Here is an 18,768-nt window from a genome sequence, read left to right as displayed (position 1 = left end):
CTAAATATCAAGCAATCACTATGCACTAGGTAGTGTGTGTCAAAGCCAATACTACATACATACTTATTATTTAATCATCAAAGTAACCCAGTTAGGTCATAATAATGATCCCTGGTTTATAGGTAAGAAAACTGAAGCCAGAAAATCTGAAGAACTTGCTCAGATCTCAACTCCTTGTGGCGAGCCAATCTTTCAGCTCAGTCTGTCCAGTGCCAGAGGGTAAGCTCTCACCGTTTCCATGTCCTGCCTTTATTACCCATGTAAGCTTCAGGACTTGCTGGTCAGATGTGCTTCTAGCTGATGCTTAATTAACACATAGCTTCCTCTAGAAGGTACATTATGAAATTAGGAACAGGCAGTGTGGGAAGTTGGAAGTGAGAACTATGATAGGAAAGTATGTTAACCTATCCCTCGCCACCTATGGAAGTCCTGGAGAGAAGGAGTTTAGACATTGCTTATGACCACTGAAGATGCGTGTCCATGAGCTATGGTAAGATTTTGGGCATCACAAGGCAACAGCTGAAAACTTGAATTTGTTCGTCAAGGTTCTTGACAAATTAGATGTAACTTATAGAATTCAAGAGTTTTCAGGAGCAGAGCTCCAAAAAGATGTATGTTTAATATTTCATTTACAGATGAGGGAGCCAATTTTGCTGATCAACATCCAGATGAATGAGGCAGTTTCAGAATTGAAACTCCTATTGTATTAGTCAGGGCTTTGCAGACAAGTGGAATTAATAGGATCACGAGAAGCTGGCTCACAAGAGCATGGAGGCTGGAAAATCCCAGGACCTGTAGGCAGCAAACCAGAGACCCAGGGGAGCTGATGTGTAAAGTCTAGTCCTAAAGGCAGCAGTCCCCAGACCAAAGGAGAGCTAATGTTTCACTTTGAGTCCAAGTGCAGGAAAAGACCAGAGTCCCAGCCGAAGAGCAGTCAGTCAAGAGGAGTCTTTTATCCAGATTTTTTGTTCTAGTCAGGTCTTCAACTGATTAGATAGTGCTCCCCCACACTGGGGAGGGCAATCTGCATTACTCAGTCTGCTGATGAAAACACCCACACCCACACCCACACACCCCACACCCACACCCACACCCCACACAGACACACCCACAATAATGCTCAAACATCATGGTGGTCTCTGTGGCCCAGTGAAGCTGACAAGTGAAATTATCTACTACATCCACTTTGTACATAAGTCAATGAATAATGTAGCCTCTCTTAATTTTGATTTTCAAACTCCAACCTCACACAAGGGGATTTGTACCAAGTATCAAGGCTTCACAAAGATTCAACTCAAGGATATAAGAGATGGACATAAATGGTACATAAGAAAATTTTTTACCCATTGAAAAGATAATTACTGTGACCCTCTAAGGAATCATATGGGATGAAGGCTAAGGCCATCTTCAGGTATAGATTTTACCATAGAGTTCAAGGGAGAGTGAGAGGTCCTGATTGGAGATGCTGAGTCCCATTCATTATCTCAATGTTTGGGATACCTCTCCTTCTCCACTTGGCACGGCCAGCAATTCCATTTCTTTCAACCTGCTATCCCTAAGTTGAAACTCAGAGCTTACATCACTTCAGTCACTATACTACTATCTATTAGGAAGTTTTATTCAGAAGGTTTTAAGATTTGCAAAGTCATCATACTGTAGCGTCCACACTTCAATGGAGGTGGGTAGTGGCATGTGACTCAAGATTCTATATTATTTCCACTATGTCAAGAAAAAGGAAAAAAGTGAGGAGTGACTAGGATGACCACACACAGAAGTAATAATGCATTTCAAATGAGAAGAGAGCTCCCCGACCTTGTGTTTGCAGTGAACAGAGCCAATGAAACCCAGGGTGTGCGGTCAGCACATGCACGGGTTCGAGACAGCACGGTAAGAAATCATACTGATGAGTGAGGTAGGTAGGGGAAGCCTGGAAATCCACACATTAAAAATATAAAATATGATGCAATATCCACACTTCTGTTTACATGTGATTGTTAAATGTATGTCAGAATTTTAACTGGGAGAATCATCAAGCTCAATTTCTTTTGAAATGTAAGATTGCTTGCAGTTCAGAAATTCATTAATTTGGGTCAGCAAAATTGGCTTTCAATGTACTTTCTTCCTACTTTCTTTCTTTCTTTCTTTATTTTTTAGACAGAGTCTCACTTTGTCACCTGCAGTAGAGTGCCATGGCTCACAGCAACCTCAAATTCTTGGGCTCAAGTGATCGATCCTCTTGCCTCAGCCTCTTGAGTAGCTGGGACTATAGGTGCCAGCCACACGCCCAGCTATTTTTTAGAGATAGGATCTCACTCTTGCTCAGGCTAGTCTCAAACACCTGAGCTCAAACAAGCCACACCCCTCGCTTCCCAGAGGGCTAGGATTACAGGCATAAATCACTACACCGGCCCTTTCCTATTTATTTTAAGGAACTAGTATTAAGTCTGACTCTGCAGCCTGCTCTGGCATTACAGTTCTCAACATCAAAGTTCACAAATATTCATATATCAAAAAATCATACAATGTTCAAAACTAGAGTAAATTCCAGAGATCATCTGGCAGCCCTGATGTTTCAAAAACGACAGATTCTCAGCTGAGAGATGTTAGGCACCTGGTCACAGTCACACAGCCCTGTAAGCACAGAAATATACCTGCCTTCAGTTCTGCCACTTGTTCCCAGTCTGGTTGCTAATGAAATCTCCTTGAACCGTTCATCAGAGAATGACCTTGGGATGTTACCGGTGATTGTTCTTATCCTTATTATCTGATATTTGAGGCTTAGTAAAGTGTGGCAGTACTGTTGTCTGCTCAAGGATACACAAAGGCAGGGGATTCAAAAGAATAAACCCAACCCGGCATCATCCTCGAAGACCTTTTTGTATGGATAAAAAAGGAGTGAGAGTGCCGGGAACACAGCTTACAATACAGAATTTCCTGGATTGAGTCCTCTCAATTAGCCTTGGGTATTGGCGGCTTTCCAAAGGCAATAATTTTCCTCTGAGATATATAACCAAGAGAACTGAAAATAGGTATTCAAATAAATACAAGTTCACAGCAGCCTATTTAGAATAGCTAAAAGGTGGAAATAATCCAAATGTTCATTAAAGATTAAACGGATTTTAAAAACACACCCTTACAGGCACATGGCGACAACATAATAAACACTATTTGATGGTGCAACAGAACTTAGTACTGAGATTCACTGCAATGTCCAGAGACCCAAGGGAGGCTTGCTTGGCCCTTGGCCACTGTAAAACTCTGCTCTGCAAAATTAAAAATGGTGTGTCACCTGTCACCCTCCAGGAAGAGGGGCCTGGCCCTGGACCCAGGATCAGCATCTGGGTTTTGATGATTTTACTTGTACATTTGCCTTCCTGCCTCCTTTTAATGCCCTTAGGAGTATAAGTCCCATGCTTTAAAGGTCAATTGTCCTGCTGGCACAAACCACAACTGTTCCCTATCATCTTGGCATACCCGGCCGCTGTGTGTTGCACCCATAGGGATTCAGTGAACGTGGCTCTATGGGCTGATCAGTACATCCTCGCTCCTTCCCCAGTCTCACCATTGCTCACCACAGTGGGACAATCATACGAAACCATTTAAAACCCCTAAACTGAGAGTGGCATGGGGTAACTGACAAGGACTATGTTAGTTTTTGTATCCCACATCCCTAGTGTCTTGCATATGTTTAATCACTTTGGAAAGAAAGATCACAGGCTACATCTCTTTAAAATCTTCATACTTTCACTTATCACCTGGCCTTGTATATCATAGGTGCTCAATGTGTGCATTGGATGAATTATCTACAAATAATGTCATGGAGCTATTTTCCTAATTTCTAATATGCATACACACACACACACACACACACACACACACACATACAATGTGCCTCTTGTGAGAGGCAGAACCTATATAGAGCTCTATGAAAGCATTTTGTGAAAAGTGAGGAAATAAATGAGAACACTAAGGCACATATCCTAGTCAGGGATGGTTAGAGTAGGCAGTAGTTGCTTTTAAGTGAATGAACTCAAACTGTAAATTTCCTAGGTAGAGTGACTTATTCTCCACACTGAAAAGCAGTCACTGTGACTTATTAAGCAAAAGATAGAGAAGCTTAGAATTAGACCCCAGCTCTGACACCGATCATTAGCAATAATAATTGTGGAAGTTAAAAGGAAAAATCCAGGGAATCAGGTCAAATCTCTCTTAGGAATAGATAAATGATGTATATTCGTTCCTAAGTGGCGAAGAACGTCACGCTATTTTAACCTGTTTTAATATTCAATTTATTATCTTTAATGGCATCCTACAAAAATAAAATCCTGGCAGACTAAATTAATAACCAGTGGCCACACAACCCTCCTTGCCCTCAATTCCCTCTCCTTCCATATGGGAAAGCATCTCGAATTCTAATCTGTGCTTGTTCCATTCGTTTCTTTCAGCTTCTGCCTAGTAAGGAGCTTCCAATCTCACCAAGCTTGGGAGAGGCCACCCCAAGGCTGCTGCAGGGAGTTCATTACTCTCCACTCAAACCCTTTTCACTTCATTACCTTGTCAACATTGACATTGATAACACCTGCCCAGATTCCCCAGGCAAAGGGCAAACAAATCAATAGCACTGCCATTGGCAAGGAAAAGGATATCAGCCAAAGAAAATCAATAGGCACAATGGTTGCATGCTCTCAGTAGCAACAGCTGCTGCTTCAAAGACCTCTTAGTGCCAGACGCTTGGCACAAATGGCTTCTTATCTTCATAACAAATCAATAACGCAAGTGCCACTGCTCTTACATTACAGGTGAGGAAACCAGGCTCAGCGAGATGAGACTAGTAGTGATAGAGCAAGCAAGTGATCTTTCTGGGGCATGAGCTCAGAAGCGTCTGCTTCCAAACCCATTCGTCTTCCATCTCACTGCCATGCACCATTGTGAGAACAAAACAAAAACAAAAACACTGTAGGAAAAAGCTGGACATCCTCATCCAGGATCTAAAGGCAGCCAGTTGCATGACGTTGTGTAGTGTAAAGGCCTTTCAGACTCCTACAGCTCATCACACACACACATATACTTCAATAAACATTATGGAGAACCTAACATGTGCCTGCCAATAGAGTAGCAAGGAAGATGAAACCGTAAATCAGACTGAGCTCCTGTCTTTGAAACCAGAGGATCAGCCCATGCTGAGAAAGGGAGATGGAAGGAGGTGAGGGCATTTTCAAACCTCAGACTAGATTCCGTGGCTTTAATCTTGGCTGATTTAACAAATATCACAAACTTATATACTATCCGAGGCAGCTTTGTTCCCACTAATAGAAGGTTAAATAATGACAGGCAGGTTTGTTAGTTCTGGTGGAGGGTAAACAGGGGGCAAGGAAGTGGCTGAGGGGGGAGAGTGGGAACAAAATTCTAAGTAGGAACCTAATTGTGGCTAGGAAATGTTCTTGGGTGGGAATTGTGAACTAAAAGGAAATAGTAAGGCTTCCCCCACCCCCTGCCTTAGAGACTGATTGACTGAGCCCTCTCTTGGCCAAGGGATCCCCTAAAACTGAGTTGCTAGTGTTATGCCTGAAATTCTCCCAAAAGACCCTGTGCTGTAAACAACAAAATGGAGCTAGTTTGGCTCTCACACTAGCTATGAGAAAGAAGATCAGACCGGGCTCAACATTCCCTCTCCCCTTCTCAGAGTTGTCCTTTGTAACTCACTAACAGGTCTAAGGCTATGCAAGACCTCCCTGCAGGTCTCATATACATAACAAACCACTTGAGTCTGTCCTGCTTTTTGTCTCCAGGTAACTGACCCTGTATCTTAAGGATTCCTTTTCCTTGACTCTTGGTCTTTTAGACAGAGCCTAACTTCTTCAGCCAATTCTCAGCTAAAGAATCTTTAAACCCACACATAAACCGCCTTCCAGATGTCACACTTTTTGGCTAAACCAATGTATGTTTGCCACGGATTGATTTATGACCTCACCTATAATCCCTGTCTCCCTATAATGTATAGAGCCAAACTGTTACCCCACCACCTCGAGTCCACGTGCTTCAGGCTTCCTGGGTGTTGCTTCAGGTCATGGTCCTCACATTTGAATCAGAATAAGCCTCCTTAAGTTACTTTACTGAGTGTGGGTTCTTTTCTGTGGACAGAATCCACACAGTAGGGAGCTCCCAGTGACCTTTAACTTTCCTAGAGCTCATTGCCATCTAATTAGCATAGTGTGGGTGTAGCTGTCAAGCAGGATTCTGGGGAATACTGGTTGTGTAGAAAGGAAAACTGTTATATAACCAACCTGTTACATAATGGTTACATAATCTGTAATATAACCCCAACCTGTCCATCAGCCCAATGTCAGGAAAAGGTGACCAATCCTACCAGGAGAAATGTGAGACAAACTAGTGAGCTCAGAAAAGGCAGGGTGTGCTTTCTGCACTCATGGAGAATGATCCATCTCTCCCTCTGAGATGGAATTATTTCACTTTTCAATAAATGTGTGTGGGATTGCTCTGTATCTGTGATCACTCTGATATAGGGTTTCCCTACTCAGGGCTGGACAAGGATCCTCATTTTCTTGGCCTGGCTGAGCTCAGAAATCAGTCTCATCAGAGACCCCCATCTCTAGGCAAAAACAGGGCCTCTGGAGCACAAACAGGCCACTTTTTCCAGGCCCCATTCAAGCTGGAGATTTTGTTTCCACTCTTTTGCTTATCAAACTTCTATCAATAAACTCTGTCCTGTTGCTGATTCTTGGGGTCCATGGTTTAATTCATTTGAACCTCAGACCAAAAGAACTTGATACCCCCCACAGAGAAATTCTAGCAACAACTCTGCCATCAGCTTCGCTCAGTATAAACACTCATTCTTGATCCTGGGACCTGGGGACTGGGGAATACCCAGACAGACCTAACATTTTTGGCCTGGTTTACTGATTTCATCAGAAGTCAAATTGTGTCCACATTCCCCTCCACTCTCTACCATCATCAACCAGAGTCAAGGCCACACATTGCCTCTTTCCTTCATTCCCCTGGACTAGGAGGGAAGAGGGAAACTCAAGCTTCCTTATGCAAACAGTGGAGCCTTTATCTAGAAGGCAGTTAGAGTCAACCACCATTCTCAGAAGAAAGGTTCTAAGATGAGGTGCTTCTATTATTATCATTATTGAGATTACAAACATTTCCTGAGCTCTTACTATATATCAGGCATCATGCTAGTCACATCATTCCCATTATCACTTGATTTTTCCAAGTAATAAATACCATGATAACAAATGCCCATATTTGAATTCAGGAAACGGAAGTTCAAAGAATTCAGTAATTTGCCAGGTCACATAGTGCTAAAGTCATGACTTGAACCTTGGGCTGATTCTAAAGCTGAACTTACAAGCAATCTGCTACCCCCTGCCCCTAGTCCATAATTAATGCTTCCCTCATTCCCCATTCAGCTTCTAAACCCACCATGTACAGAGAGACAAAGCTTTGCAGCAGAAGCCCTCAGCAGCAAAAGAGACAGCTCCCTATACCTTAAAGTCCAAAATGTGGCAGGATTGATTGGGGTATGGAATCCAGACACTTCTAGTTTTATGATATTGGGAAAGACACTTAATCTCTGTGACTCAATTTTGTTACCTATAAAAGAAGAAATAGCAATGGTACTGATTTTCCTTGGTTGAGAGAAAAACTAGTTAATATAGAAAAGACTTTAGACCTGACACACAGCATGATATTGCCAAATAATAAAATTACTAGTTTTTATAATGCTATTAGTATACAATAAATATTATACCATTTTTAGTATTATTACTTGATTACTGTGAAGAAAACCTAGCATTTAGCATAGCCATCACAAAATTCCCAAACCACAGATGTTGGCGTGGATGTGGAGAAAAGGGAACACTTCTGCACTACTGGTGGGAATGCAAACTAGTACATTCCTTTTGGAAAGACGTTTGGAGATCACTTACGGTTCTAAAAATAGACTTACCATTTGATCCTACAATTCCTTTACTAGGTATATATCCAGAAGACCAAAAATCACTTCATAGCAAAGATATTTACACCAGAAAGTTTATTGCAGGCCAATTCATAATTACTAAGTCATGGAAGAGACCCAAGTGCCCATTGACCCATAAATGGATCAATAAATTGTAGTATATGCACACCATGGAATACTATGCAGCCTTAAAAAAGATGGAGACTTTACCTCTTTCATGTTTACATGGATGGGGCTGGAACATATTCTTATTAGCAAAGTATCTCAAGAATGGAAGAAAAAGTATCTAATGTACTCAGCTCCAGGGTGAAATCAATTTGTAAACACCCACACTTCCATATGAATGCTATAACCCAACTACAGGAAAGAGGAGGGGCAGGGGAGGGGAAAGGGGAGGACAGATGGAGGGAGGGCAATGGATGGGACCACACCTACAGTGCATCTTACAAGGGTACATGTTAAATTTACTAAGTGTAGAATATAAATGTCTGAACACAATAACTAAGAAAATGTGGTAAAGGCTATGTTAACCAGTTTGATGAAAATATTTCAAATTGTATATAAAACCAGCACATTGTACCCCATAATTGCATTAATGTACACAGTTATGATTATATATATATATATATATATACCAAGGAATATCAGGCCCTGCGGGGGGGGGGGAAGGGATACCCTACAACTTGGAAAAATTTTAATACTCCTGATGGAAATTACCCTGATAACTTTTCTATGAAATAAATAATTTAAAATATGCAGGATCTTAAGAACAGGGACAATTTCTTTTGTTTCATTCTTCCTAGCTTTTAGTAGCACATTGTGTGGTTTTTTGAGTGAGGAGAATTAATTTGAACGTTGTATCAATAACCGTCATGCCATGTGACTTCTGATCCTCCACACAAAATATCCTTTACTGACACAGCCAGGCAAAGATGAGGAAAGTCAAGAACTTCCTTGAAGCCCACTCCTCTTAGAAATAGATTACTATTGGCTCCCAACTGAGGGACAGTCTGCATTTGGAATCAGCACATCACGGATGCCTTTGCTTCTTTCATTCTTTTACTCACTAGTGAAGACACTGCAGACAAGTGATGATGTCAAATGAATAACTCAAGAGCATGCTGTTCCAAGTGTCGTTTCACTCTTACAAAATCTGACAACTTGTACACAACAGTACAGAGCACAGAGCAGGCCTGTGCTGCTACCATGAAGTGATTCATTTAAGATACTGCAATAAAACTGAATCTTAAATCAGAAGATAACACACATTCCTGTTGCACAGGAAGAAACTAAATCATCTACTGAATTTCTCCATGGGGAAAAACGCAGTTCATTATTCTGAAAAGAAACAATATCAAAAATTTCATATAGCCCCATTGCAAATTCAACATTGGTTATCTACAAGGTAGAAAATAGAAGACGTGGGTGTTTGGGAAGTTGGCTTGATTATTGAAATCTGATATTTCAGGATGCTTTAAAACATACCATTCACCCCATGATGCAGACAGTCAGATTAGATGAATGAAGCTGAAATATTTTCTTATCCAGAGAGACAATATCCTTAAGAGCTATCTGGACACAAGGTAAGACAATTGCACACAATGTTAGAATTTGACTCAGGAAGAGGCTGTGGAGTGAGGATTTGGTCTTTACTAAAGAACTAGGTATGACCACAAACACAGAGGAACATTATTCTAAAAATATATACTTTTTTTTTTTTGAGTCTCACTCTGCCGTCCTGGGTAAAGTACCATGGCATCACATGCCACGACCCATCGGGCCCTTATGGCCCTGGTCTCGATCCCTGCAGGAAGGAATCAGGCGAGAGGTGGATTAGAAGTAAGAGCTGGTGGGAGGCGGGCTAGCCCTATACTTGCAGGGTAGCCCTGAGCAACCTCCACACCAGCCTTTTATTGAGACAGAATAATACAGGTGAGGGGAGTAATTAACAATGACTGTGTGCTGAAGGCACGGGCTCTTTCTCCATAAGGAGCTCCTGTGGATGAATGGCCCGAGGGGCCATCCCTCAGCTGCAGATCATCTTGCTCAGATGTCATCTGGCTCTTGGCGTCCCCTATAATCACAGCTTACAGCAACATCATACTTTTGGGCTCCAGAGCTCCTCTTGCCTCAGCCTCCTGAGTAGCTGGGACTACAGGCTCCTGCCACGATGCCCAGTTTTAGTATAGACAGTGTCTTGCTCTTGCTCAGACCAGTCTCAAACTCCTGAGCTCAAGCAATCCACCTGCCTTGGCCTCCCATAGTGCAAGGATTACAGGCATGAGCCACTGTGCCCTGCCAAACATATACATTTAAAGATAAACAATTTCTTAGAGGAGTCATCTGGGAAGTTACAAACTTATTCTCAGGAAGGTAACATACATTTCTTTTTTAAAAAAGCATCTCTGAACTCTTTAATATTATTTTTTCTTTTGCCACACATTTGGACTGTTGATGTTCACAAGCATGAGAGCAAGATGCGAATGAGAAAAAGGGTGGTGTTGCCAGGGCATGTTGATTATTCCCCTCACAGGTCAGCATATCCTCTGATAAGAGCATCTCCACAACCTTTTGAGAAATAACTTTTCCCTGTCCTCAACACATGTGGTTAACAGAGATCTGACCCTTTATTCTCTCCAGAACCATAGCTGGGCAGATGATCCAGCCATGACATCCGGCCATCCCAACCGCCTGGCCACTGCTGGAGTCTGGGTTTGTCAGCGGACACAAATTGGTCCTTAGACTCAATCCTAAGACTTTTTCTCAGTTAAAAATAAGGGATGTCTTTATACACAGGATTCTGAACTGATCATATTTAAGCCTAGAGCTGTGACCACTGAATCTTGCCTGAGAATAAGCCCCACAAAGTAAGAAGCAAAGTTATGTGTGGAGTGAGAAAGAGACAGACAGACTGACAGAGGGAGGCGGACCTGTGATAACACCTGAGCTTCTGAATCCAGCTACAGGAAAGGCAGAGGCCACATCTGGAGCTTTCTGTGTTGACCAACCAGTATATTCTCTTTTCTTAGCATTGTTCAAGCCGGTGTGGGCCTAATAGACTCTGGAAATTGTGCTCAGTGACAGTGAGTCACACTCACTTTCTGCTAACTTGCCATGGTTCAGTGTTTCTATCTTAGAACACATTTGAGTGACTCTTTAGAAGTTAACTTTATATCCATCTTGACGGGCACATTAGAAAAAACAAAAAACTCAGTTCTCCTTTGTGCCCCTATAATCTTTAAAAATCAAAAACCACTTAAACTAATATTTATTGAGTATATGACAAATAACCAGGACTGTGCATATAATGTTGCATGAAATCCTAATTCATCTCCATGAATTAATTAAATGAATTAAGTGTTACTATCTTCATCTCACCGGTGAGGAACTACAAACAGAGTAGATAAATTCGCCAAAGTCACAGAACAGTTAACTATAGGAGAGATGCAAATATAGGTCAATATGTCTCCAAAGAGGTAAGCATCTTCCACTCTAGAATGTTTCTTCCCTGCTTAGTATTAATTATACCAGATTCGAACCATAAGAAGGGCCTCATGGTGCATAAAATCAAAAAGAAATGAGAGTACAATTTTCCAAAATGAGCACTTTGAAGTGTACACCTTTCATTTATATGCATAAATTCTGCTGTTTTCTAAAAATGGCAACTATAACTCAGTTTCTGCAAGATGCTTGGTGAGTGATTTAACATGAAAGTGGTCAGGGGATTCCTTCAATGATGCTCTGATATTGCAGAGGACACAGTAGGCTTGAAGGAAGTTTAAACCTGAGGGATTGGAGAGAATGAAAAACCGTGTTCTGTAGAAGCAATCAGAATTTCCTTTAAACAGGATAAATATATATGCGAGTGCTCACAGATAGCTCTGCACTTGAAATACATTTTAGGCAGCTTGAGAAAGACTTCTTTCAATTTCTGTATGACTTTTTAGGGCCAAGTAAATGTTTCTGACTACATGGGCAAATGACCACCAGGGCAGAAGTAAAATGTTTCTGCCAGGTGTGAGCTTTGGCCTATCAAACTAGCAAGTAAGCAGCAAATTAAAGAATGCTGGCTGCATAAGCAAACAATGCTATCACCATGGCCTGACTGCAAATCCCCATTTCAGGTCTTTCTGTAGCTACAATTGGCAGTACAGCAATCCTTTCAACCCGAAACTTTACAAGTTTCTATATTTCAAAAAGTAACTACTTCCCAAATTTGCAAACCCCTATGAAGGGTTCACTCAGGAAAATTATAGTTATTTAACTCTTAATTATACAAAAATAATAGTTTTTATTTTATAGTCAAATTTATTGATATATTTATGAAGAGTAAAAAAAGGGGAAGCCAGAAGCAGAAAAAAAAAAAAATAAGAAGAAGAAATCTGAGGAAACTTAGTGACACCCCATGGCTTATCATATGTGAACACCGACCTTTGTAGAGAACCATCAATAAACTCCTAATGTAGATAATTATATCCACTATTTTCACAAGCCGGTGTGTGTACATCATACAAACTTTTAGAAAAGAAATTGCTTTTATTCATCATGGTATCTGTAGTGCCATGGTTGGTATACAGTATGTACTAAATTACTATCTTCTGAAATCATGGATTTGTTTTTCTTCTCACAAAGAGATAATGAACAAACTTGCTTTTGCTCTGCAAAGGAGTATTTTAGTGCTACCGAAGAAAATTGAGACACTAGATTCACTACATATTTTCCCTTATGAAAATGCTTGTAAAATCCCTGTTTTACACAGTTGAAAGTGTTCTAGATTACAAGCTAATCGTTTCTGAAATTGTGGGTAGGGTTGCCTGTGTCCTCAGTTCCGTTTCTGCATTTCTACACCACCCCTTCCTATTTCTTCATTCCTACTGAGCTCTTTCTGCACAGGGGCTTGAGCCCATCACCTCCAAATAGTCCCCAAGATTAATGTCTGCCCTTAATAATGAACCTGATGTTCATATTCATATGATCTCCCACCACCTCCAGCTAGAGACCCATCACGGACCACAAAGATTGAGATTAACTTTGTGCCTGAATCCTCCTTTCTGTTTAATACCCCTTTGGATGGGAAGGAAAGCCAGGAAGCAGAGGTCTGATGTCCTTAACAAGACATTTTACTGGGTATTCTTCCTTGAACTTAACAGCTGTTCTTAACCTGATAATCACAAAGCTTGGAAACCAGATGATGAAGTGCCCATTAAACACGCCATGCTTTGATTTAAGCTTTTTCACTAGTCTTATTGTTGCTTTAACTCAAAGAGGGGAAGGAGCGCATGAATGCCATACAGTTACAAGACTTGTGGAGGGATTCTTTTTTTTTTTTTCCACTAGGAGGGAGATGTTATTGGAGCTTCCATTACATGAAGTCAACACTATAGAAAGGTCTGGGCTTGTGGTCAGTAAGCCCAGATTCTCTCTCCTCCCAGGGTTCTTTTGATGTGGTTAAAATGAGGATTCAGTGATCCAAAAAAATATGTAAGCAGAATAGAACAATATGATAAACTAGATTTTTCTAAAAATAAATCCTACTTCATTAAAAGAAAAAAATCTAAGATTGTTCACATTTCTTTTCCAGAAGGAAGATAAAATTAAGACAGTAATCATAAACCAGTATTAGAGGAAAATATTTTGGAGAAAAATAAGTGAGTCATCATAAAAAAGAACGGGTACATTAAGTCTTGAGCCCTTGCAAAGTGTGGATGTTGAACCTGAGATCTCCATATTATGCTTTAGTGAGAAGTGGACCAAACCAACCAACCAACATAAAAGCATAGGGAATAAGAAGCAAAAAAACCTGCCCACCTCTAATGTGGCTCTGAATTAAAAGAAAACAGTAAACAAAGAAACAAAACCCACAAAACAAAACAGTAACAAAAATAATAATAGCATGGCCTATTATATAATCTGTTATGAATACATAATATAATAACATTTCAGGTATGGAGCTCAAATTTATATTCCTCCTCTATTCAGAAAAAAAGGGGAGAAATTAAAGTTGTCTTAAATTGGTAGTACTTCCTGGCACTTGGTAGAAATAAACACAAATCCTTGAGGAAAGCTTCCTAATTTTTGCTCCTTAGATAAGGTGACCAGATGTCCCACTTTTGGCAGGACAGTCCCAATTTTTAACAATTTGTCCTGCGTCCCACAGCATCTTTAAAAAGTCCTGATTTTTGGAAAGAATGCACGACAAGCTAGGGAACAGCAGGAGAATGGGAAGGGAATCGACAGTTTTTGGCTGCCATGTGGCTATTTTGCCAGGATAGGAGTTTTATATTATTTTTGTTAATTTTATAATGTTAAACTTTAGTAATAACAAATAATTGTTGAGAACTGATTATCGAGAACTGCTTATCAAAATTTGCATTGTTGATCAATTGTTAGAATTTGATGAGAAATATGCCAAAGAATAAAATAATACTATACATATTTTTTTAGTGTATTATATTGGTAAATTGTACTTATGTTGAAATTAAAAAATATATATTATGATACTATTTTTGTGGTCTATGAAAATTTTTGTTGCTCCATATAGACCAAATTTTTAAACCCCCTACTCCTCCCTGACTCCATCAATGGTGTCCCGCTTTACCAATGTTAAAATCTGGTCACCTTATCCTCGGAGCAATAAAAAATGACTCAGAGTTGCCACAAATCTCAAACAAACATGAGTGCACTCACGTAAAGAGCACAGGTGCGCACACAGGCACAGGTGCGCACACAGGCACAGGTGTGTACATAGGCACAGGTGCACGCACAGGTGCACACACATGCAGCACAAAAGGAAACAGGCTACTACAGGAAAGGGTTAGAAAATGGACAGTAACACATTTGAACACCCACAGACTTCAAATATTGAAATTAGTGAGACAAAATGTTCAATAATTATTATTAGAATATTACTAAAATTCTATATATTTTTTAAGAGACAGACTATTGCTCTTGGGCTAATTTTTGAAAAAAAATGAAAACAAAAAAGAACAGGAACAGCAGACTATCTTAATTAACAGACATGTTTGAAAAAGAACAAAAGCGTACTTTCATAAATAACAGACATGATCAATTAAAAAAAGACTCATTGAATAAAATGAGGCATAAATAAAGAATTACTGAATGTGAAGATAAGACCAAATAAATGTCCCAGAATGCAGGATATTGTAACAAAGAAGAATTATTATGAAAAGACATATGAGGACACAGAAAGTCTAATATTTATCTCATTTGGATCTAAAAGAATTGAATAAAGAGAAGAATAATGAAGAAGCAAGATTTGATGAGTTCAAAATTTTAAAAAAGTGGTGAATAGATATATATGAATAATACATTTGGACCAGATGGAGAGACATATATGAACTAGTGAATAGATATAAGAAACATAGCAACATTAATACTTAAACAATATAAGTATCAAGTAAGATACTTAAAAAATAGATCTACAACAACTAAACACAGGAAAATAAAACCACAAAACACCAAAGAAAAAGAAACTTGAAATCAGCTTATGGAAGGTGGGCGTGAGGTAAGCAGAGCATCTTCAGAATCAGAGCCTATGAACAGTGGACTTGTCAGCAGCAAACAGAGTCCAGAAGACAAGAATGGTGATGTGCCAGGGAGGATTGGAAACTGAATCTTCAGCAGGAAGGGATAAAAATATTATTACATAGCATTCTAATATCCACGGCATAAATGACTCTAATACAAGCGATTTTGATTTCTAGCTGCCATGATGGTATTACTGGCTGATGAGGTAGGGAGATGTGTATAACCAACTCTTATGAGCCAGTGCAGGAGATTCTATCATGCCTCTGAATAATTCCTCAATGTCTGAGGGAAAATCTCCTTCAGTATTGAATTGTATGTCTAGCAAATTTATTATCCAAGATTAAAAGCAAAATAAATTTTTTTTAGATAAAGAGTTTACAGTTAAGGGACCTTTACAGGAAAAATTTTGAAAGGATTTAGTTCATAAAGAAGGAAATAAAATCTGGCAGACAGTATGAAGGTCTGAGATAAAGGAAGGCACAAGGAACAAATAAACTAGTGGCTGTATTGGTAAATTAAAAATAACCAGTATCTACACAAAATAATGATTATTATCAGGAAGAGGAGTGGAATCAGAACTCAACAAAAAATTTCAGCCCAGAAGTCAGTTACTATGGATTTGTTCATTTAACTACATTTGAAAAATTAAAATTAACATTTTCTAGACCAAATGAGAGCCAAGTTTCTGGATTCACATCACAATTGGGAAATTATGTACCCTTTATGAATCTATAGAGCTACAGCAGGAGTCATTTTTCTGCCTTTTCAGTTCTTTCTACTGATAAGCAAAGTTATGGCAGCATTAAACATTTTCTACAGCCAATTTTCAGAGACCTCCTGCCTCCCGCCTCCTGTGAGTTGACATACAGTTCCAGGCCACAGGGTCTTCGGGAATCTAGTCTGGTATAAATGGGTAATAGATCCCCGTTAATCATCTTGGGCAGTCATTCCAAAATATTCCAACAAGAACTCATACCATAAATCCATAAATAGGTCAACAAATTTTTAAGCTACTAACAATTGTATTAAATACATTCTTGCTTCAAATGTCTAAAATTATTAATATTTTCTACATTGTACTGTAACTGAGACACAAAGAACTTGATAAAATCACATGGAAAGTTGGATATATAGAAAACAAGATGGCAAAAAGAACTGTGCAAGTGGCTGTCAAATGTAAAAGGATTTACATTTGCTAATATAAGAAACAGAGATCACTAGATTGAGTATAAAAATCAAAATGCAATTGTGTGTTCCTCGTAAGACCACATATAAGGCTTAAAGAAAGGACTGAAAGAAGATTCAGAAAGATAGACCAGGCAAATATTAAAGTAAAAGAAAACTGTAAGAGCTACATTATTAATAGGCAAAAGAGATTTAAGCACAAAAAGACTATTAAAATTTTAAAAGATCACTTAAGCATGATAAAATGTTCAATTCATCAAGCAGATATAAAAATTTCAATTTTCCATGCATCTAAGAAATACCCTCATCACATATAAAGTTAAAACTCACAGAACTTCTAGTAGAAAAAGAAAATTCACTACCGTACAAAGACATTTCAATCTCTACCAATTGTTGATGAGTTATTGGGTTGTTCACATCTTCATTTTCTTTACTTAATTTCTTTAATTAAAAATCATGTAAGTACAAGTAAAAACTCAAGAACAATTTAAAACAAGTACATTTATTTAAAATTAAGAAAAAATTCACTCATTTTACTTTGCTAATTTTACTCTCACAAATTTCTCACGAAGCAGATTCAAATGTCCGTCAACAGTCCTACAACACACACATCGGAAAATTTCCTGAATCAGAAATCTTGGTTCCAGATCTTGCATGTGATGGAGGCAAAAGACTCCAGATTTGAATCACTGGACACCCTAATGAAAATCATGTGTTCATTTATTTTTAACAAAGCCCACTGGGAAGAAAGGAACTAGAGCAACGTACCTGTGACTTTGCCCAGGGTGAGCGACCTTATGACCCTGAACTCCACTTCTGGGGAGAAGTTATAACTGAGTCGGAGTTGCTGATCCATCTGCAAGGAAGCACAACACAAAAGCACATCAGTAGAGGCTGCAGGGAGAAGCAGAACAGCTCCTCTGGAAATAGCTTGACAAAGCTCAGGAGGGCTGACCCCTCTCTGAAATTTTCTCTCAGGAGAGATTAGAAGTGTCTTGCTAATTCTCCCACAATGCACATAAAACACCCCTTTCTTTCTTCTGTGTAAAATAAGGGCTTTCAGACAAGTCTTCTCCCTAGGTAATTCTATACAGCTTTTTACAGGTATTTATCTCCCCACTGAGATTTTTCTCACCAAATTCTTTGCAAACAAGCAAACAAATGAAACCAGCTCAGGAACTTGCTGTGCAAGATTAACACAAATGGCAGTGGACAGTCCCTCTTTCCCTCTCTTGTCCTCTTTATGGGTAAGGCCAATACTGAGCTCTGTAATTCTGACCTGGTCTCATACAGGCGTGGACAGAGAGATTTCCTGGGCTAAGATTGCAGTGTGAAAAAACATTTGTTCCTGGGATGAGGAGCTAGCCAAATCAGATATACCAACACAGATAGCTGATAAACCACCAGCAAGAACAGCTGATAACCCACCAACACAGACAAGTGATAACCTGCCAGTACAGATAACTGATAACCCACCAACACAGACAGGTGATAACCCACCAACTCCCAATAGCCCACCAACTCTCTATAAGCCACCAACACTGACAGGTGATAACCTACCAACATGGACAGCCGATAACCCACCAACTCCCAATAGCCCACCAACTCCCTATAAGCCACCAATATGGACAGCCGATAACCCGCCAACTCCCAATAGCCCACCAACTCCCTGTAACCCACCAACATGGACAGGTGATATAACCTGCCAAGATGGACAAGTGATAACTCTCCAACACAGACACCAAATAACCTGCCAACACCCGATAACCTGCCAACATGGATAGCTGATAATCCACCAACACAGATAGGTGATAATCCACCAACAGCTGATTTCTTGCCAACACGGACAGCTGATAACCCTCCAACACTGACAGCCAATAACCCACTAAGATGGACAGCCAATAACCTGCCAGCACAAAAAGCCGATAACCCGCCAGAACAGATAGGTGATAACCCACCTACATGGGCAGCTGATAACTCACCAACAGAGTCAATAATTCTCCAGCACCTGATAACCCACAACATGGGTACCCCATAATCCCCAACATGGACAG

The 18,768-nt window shown here is 39.7% G+C and overlaps 1 protein-coding gene across 1 annotated transcript in view; it reads right to left on the bottom strand.

The window, feature by feature from the left end:
* CNTNAP5 (contactin associated protein like 5) overlaps positions 1–18,768 on the bottom strand; it is an 801,226-nt gene that overhangs the window by 23,716 nt on the left and 758,742 nt on the right. The window contains exon 21 of the mRNA XM_003792647.1: positions 17,483–17,570. Coding sequence (XP_003792695.1) covers positions 17,483–17,570 — 88 coding nt within the window. The remainder of the gene's footprint in view (positions 1–17,482; positions 17,571–18,768) is intronic.

This window comes from Otolemur garnettii, unplaced genomic scaffold (assembly GCF_000181295.1).
Source record: "Otolemur garnettii isolate 467f Iridium unplaced genomic scaffold, OtoGar3 scaffold00059, whole genome shotgun sequence".
NCBI lineage: Eukaryota > Metazoa > Chordata > Mammalia > Primates > Galagidae > Otolemur > Otolemur garnettii.
The sequence above is the reverse complement of the archived record's forward strand: the minus strand, read 5'-3'. Positions and strand labels throughout refer to the sequence as shown.